Source organism: Centroberyx affinis, unplaced genomic scaffold (assembly GCF_046629955.1).
Source record: "Centroberyx affinis isolate AG114_WGS23_722 - 3 ecotype Tasmania unplaced genomic scaffold, CSIRO-AGI_Caff_v1 ptg000886l_1, whole genome shotgun sequence".
NCBI classification, from domain to species: domain Eukaryota; kingdom Metazoa; phylum Chordata; class Actinopteri; order Beryciformes; family Berycidae; genus Centroberyx; species Centroberyx affinis.
In genome coordinates, this window is record NW_027279475.1 from 273,355 (window position 1) to 278,316 (window position 4,962).

General features: G+C 38.6%; 1 protein-coding gene across 1 annotated transcript in view; it reads left to right on the forward strand.

Moving 5' to 3' along the window:
• The window catches only part of LOC139645611 (obscurin-like protein 1), a 33,289-nt gene extending 32,095 nt beyond the window's left edge, over positions 1-1,194 (forward strand). The window contains exon 21 of the mRNA XM_071521381.1: positions 917-1,194. Coding sequence (XP_071377482.1) covers positions 917-1,194 — 278 coding nt within the window. The remainder of the gene's footprint in view (positions 1-916) is intronic.
• The last annotated feature ends 3,768 nt before the right edge of the window (positions 1,195-4,962 follow it).

Below are 4,962 nucleotides of genomic sequence, written 5' to 3' on the forward strand. Positions count from 1 at the left end.
GTGTTTCTGCACTTCCCAGAGATCATCTGTCAATCAAAGTGTGTCCAGTACTGCAACGTCTTTTCCTTGGATTTTCTGTTGATGCAGTTTGAGTTTCTGCAGGTTGCACTCTTTTCTTTGTCTGTTCAGTAATGGTGGCTGTCGCTGCTCATGCTAACTGCCCAGTTCTTCTTCTGTTTATTCCAAACCAACCTGCTGCCGGAGACGTAAAACATATCACTTCCTGTGCATCATATTGTTTTTGCTAGGATTCTTCTTCTTCTTCTTCTGCTTCTTCTTCTTCTTCTGCTCTAAAACAATCTGTACCTCACATACTGAAGTCCTAGAGCAACCAAATTTGGTGGATAGGTTTCAAATCTCCCCCACAAAAATTACACTGACTGGTCAGATGGTGGCACTACGACAAGCAACTCCCCTCCCCACTAATGGACGCTTGTGGCTATATTTATTATGATTTTCATGCTTTGGACCAGTATCCGGCATCTGTTTCCATCAGTGAGGTGTTTGGGGATCTATCCTTGACATAAGAGGTGAAAACTCGTTTGCAGCTAGAATCGCCATTTGCTTTTAGTGAGCAATGCTAACAATATTAGCAAGTCCAATTTTAGGGATGAATGTGGAAATGTTTATCCCTTATCCCCGTGCCAAGTCTCTGCACAGCAAAATCATCAGGGTCAATTTAATGCTGAGAGTGTGATAATCAGCCTTATGCCAGCACTTACCCACACCCAGCACTTTCAGTTTTGAACAGCTGCCCCAGAGCCATACCAGCTGTATGCGTGAAAAAAAATCTTTAAAAAATCACTGTAAAATCAGCACTTAAGACTGGAAAATGATCTGTGTAGTGGTCAGAGCTGGACAGTAGCTGAACAGTCCTGCTAACAGCTTTCCCTCTGTTTCCCTCTCACCATCTCAGCCCAGTCTCTGCTGATGATCAAGGAGCTGGCGGACGTGGAGGTCGTGGCCCCCGATGAAGCCTGCTTTGAGTGTGAGGTCTCAGTGCCGGTCCTCAAAGCGCCCGTGTGGAGCCTGAATGGGGAGCCGCTGCAGCCGGGCCCAAGGGTGCGGCTGGAGAAGATGGGCACGGTCCACAGGCTGACGCTCAGACAGACCTCCCTGGACCTGAACGGCTTGGTGGAGTTCACCTCTGGAAAAGCTAAGAGCAGCGCCCAGCTTCGGGTGCTGAGTAAGTGAAACAAGGTATTATGTCATTTTCATCACTTTGCATCATTATTTATTTAGTTGTCAACTTGCTGAGTGGTTTACCTGATATAACAGCTTTATTTACACTGTCAGTGACAGTCTTAACCCTAATTGTAACTCTTACTTTGTAATGGGTCTACACAGAACATTTATAACACTTTATTTCAAATCATTCACAAATGTCGAAATAATTTCTCGAGCCTGTTATGAATATACTAAGTAAACCCTTTCAAAGGAGCTACCGAAATCATATAATTAAATACAAGAATTAAATTTTGCTTAATTTTTTAAACCTTGAGCACGCATGGTAACAGTATACAAACTACAGTTTACAACACACTTATAACACCTGAACAAGAGCTTTAAAACAGCTACAAGCAACATTCATAAACGTCATTCCTTATGTGGAAGTCTGAATTCATGGGGAGTTTGTGTAATTTGTCATTTGCGATGTTGCAGTGCAATAATGTGTGAATTTACAGTGCTCATGGTACTGTAAAAGTGTAAAAATTTTAATAATAAAATGGAGCAAAAAGGTTTCAAATAATAAACCCCAAGATTACCATTTTTGTAACTGTTCCTGAACACACCATTGTGAGGTGAGGCGTCTTGGCTGGAGAAGTCAGGATCCACATTGCCATCAAAGGTATCAATACAGTCAACTGAGCAACTGGTGTTTTGAGAAGGAAAGTTTGAAGCAAGGCATTTCAAATGTAATTCAATGTAATTCTAAAAATGACCACTAGATGGAGATAAAAATACAGTCTTTCAAGTCAAAAAATGATCACTAGATGGGGGTAAAAATAAAGTCTTAGGTTTGCTGCTCATCATTATGGACAAACAACACAAGTATGTGGGAAGATGGCATTTTGAAGTAATGGAATAAAAAAGTGTTAGGTCAAATCAACTTAACAAATGCACCAAATTTGCACTACAAGCACCGCAAAAAGCCACATTAGTCTCCCAGACTGATACTGAATCATCTCGACCAGTGTATTAAAGTGTGCTGCGTGACTTGGCATTACACATGCACATAGCAACCAACACATACATGCGTTGGTTCTGAGAGTGCAACATTCTGTAAATAATATTGGGTGTTTATGGTCCTGCTCTATCCGTGGGCATGTAGGTCAAGCGATATAGAGCACATCCATGGAACCTTCTAGGCCTATTTACAGGTGCAGGATAGTAAACTATATTTAGTTTTATTATGTTGCCTATTAAATGAAAGAGTATTAGGTTCATTCATCTGGCTTGGATGGGAGACATAGTCATAAACTCATTGGGCTGTCAACTGAGGGTAACATGCAGCACAGCCAGACCAGCATGCATACATTAGAAATGAAAAGAAATTAAAATAAACACTATATGATGAAAATGTGGTGCTCATAATTTGGTGATTTGGTTGCAGGTGTGATAAAACATCAGGTGTGTGTTTCTCCCAAGCTGAAATGAAACCTGCACCCCTACTTTTATGGATTGGTCTCTCAGGCTTAAAGGGGAATTCCACCAAAACCGATTTTCTTAAGTTTTCAGTGTTGAGTTTGAGTTTTTAATCATGAGTTCTCCAGATTAAGAAAGGTGTAATCCTATGGAATTACCACTGCATTGAATGAAATGCTGGACAATGTTTGTTTGTTTTTTTTCACCCCAACTATCTCATCCTCTGAAATTTGATGATGTTATGGTATTTCCATCTTCCTTGACCTTTGGAACTCAAATTGAAATTCATAAAAGCACAGAAAGGGTTTGGGATTTTTTTTTATAAGTGACTGTTTTTGCAAAATGAGAACTTAAAAGTAATTTTCAATGAAACGGCCCTTTAATTAAGATGTTATTTGCGATGCCAGTTTTTTAATTCAACAAAAAGCATAACGTTTGATGATTGCATAATGGACACAAACCATGAAACCTTATATCACTTGAAGCAAAGGCAAGTTTACGTTTTGACAGAATAAGGCCAAGCACGTTGATGGATGTTCTCTAGTTCTCAATCTAATTTTTTCTCTGCTCAAATTTCACAGGTGACCCGTGACTGACCCTGTCATCTTCTAAGTGTCATCACCTAATTGACATGGATTGATTGTTTTTTTGTATTGACGTTTTTCAAGCTGTAACATTGAAGTGGCTAATACATTTACATATGTCTTTAAAAGTGGTTAAAAACAGGGTTGGGATTGATTTTCTTGCAATTCAGTCATTTCCTTTCAGTAAGAAAAAATAAAGATTCTTTTATGAAAAAAGTTCTTATATCCAGTCTATACAGACATTTAAAAATGGCTCTCTCATCAGTACGTGAATTGCAGTTTCATTGTATATAATGCAGTGAGTGAATTGAAAGTGAATTGACCCCCAACCCTGGTAGGGGGATTTTAGCCAAATCTATTATTGTGCCAATGAATCTCACATTGGGATATTGTAAAGATTTAAGGATTTCAGTGGCGGCAATACCTATATGGTTAGATTCATACAAGAATAGAAAATCTGATTTTTAACTTGCATCGAGATCTGACTTCTGTATAGTTTGAATGCAATCCAGCAATTATACACATGCAAGCGAAGATACTAAATAAGTACAGCTGCAGGAGATGCATGACAGCTATTTTCAGGCCCAAGTGCGGACATAGAGCAACGATTTCTCCTTAAAAAGAATCTAATGTGTAATCGCCCTTGTGATACAGATCTGATCTTCTCCCGGCTGCCTGAACAGAGAGCGAACACATGGATCTGATTACAGCCGCGGCATAATCAAATCAAAGGGTTAAAATACAGATTTTCAGTTCCTGTGTACAAGCAGCCATTTTGGTCCCGTGTAGAACTCACACTTCCCTGCCCTCGTCAGAGATTCCAATTGAATGCTTTTACTTTCCTGATTTTCACTGCAGCCCGAAAAGTAAATGGCTGATAACTTTTGTTTTTTGTCAGCTTGTATTAGGCATAGTTTGAGAATGAATGAAGGTAGAAACCACACTCGAGATATATCCTCAACTAGAACTGACTTACATACGTCTTTAAACATGCAATTGTGCAATTCTCTACACACTATAATTCTTCATTCAGTGTAATTCTCCCATATATCGAAGCATGGTTTTGTGTGGCTATCGTGAGAGTACTGTGATTTGTATTATTTATAGTAAACAAGGATACCACTTTCAGGTATTACCATATAAAAAACACCATGCTAGTTTTCTGTGGCTGTTTTCCAACAGCCATTTATGCATCTCAAGTTTAGATTTTAAGTTTATTAGGGTTATTTGCCAAAGGGTTTTAGAGTGGACCTGCCAAGCAACAAATGACTAATTCATTACCTTTAACAATTTCATGTGTATTTTTCATCATTTGTCCATTGTATAGAAATTGTTTTTTATGTTTTGATGAAAACTGAAGTTCAAGGTTGTATGAAGAAAGTTCTGTCTTGCAGTAAGGGGCTTGTAATGTAAATACATTGGGCCAAAAATCAGGTAATTTAGGAAAGCAATAGGTAAAATATTACTTGATGACCTCGATTGAGCATCAAGGCATAGTAGTTTTATTGAGATGCGTTGTTGGGTGGGTATAAACGTTTGAACTTAATGGAGAATGAAAGGTGTTTTCATATGAAGTCTGTTCCATATTCCATTTTTCCATTTCACTTGTTTCCACCGCTGCCATGTTGTCTTGAACATTAGTGTTATGTGAAACATTTACTGTAGTGAAATATGACCTCTTTCAATAAAACATGCTTTATTGATGCAAGGTACAAATATCTCTAGTCGTCTT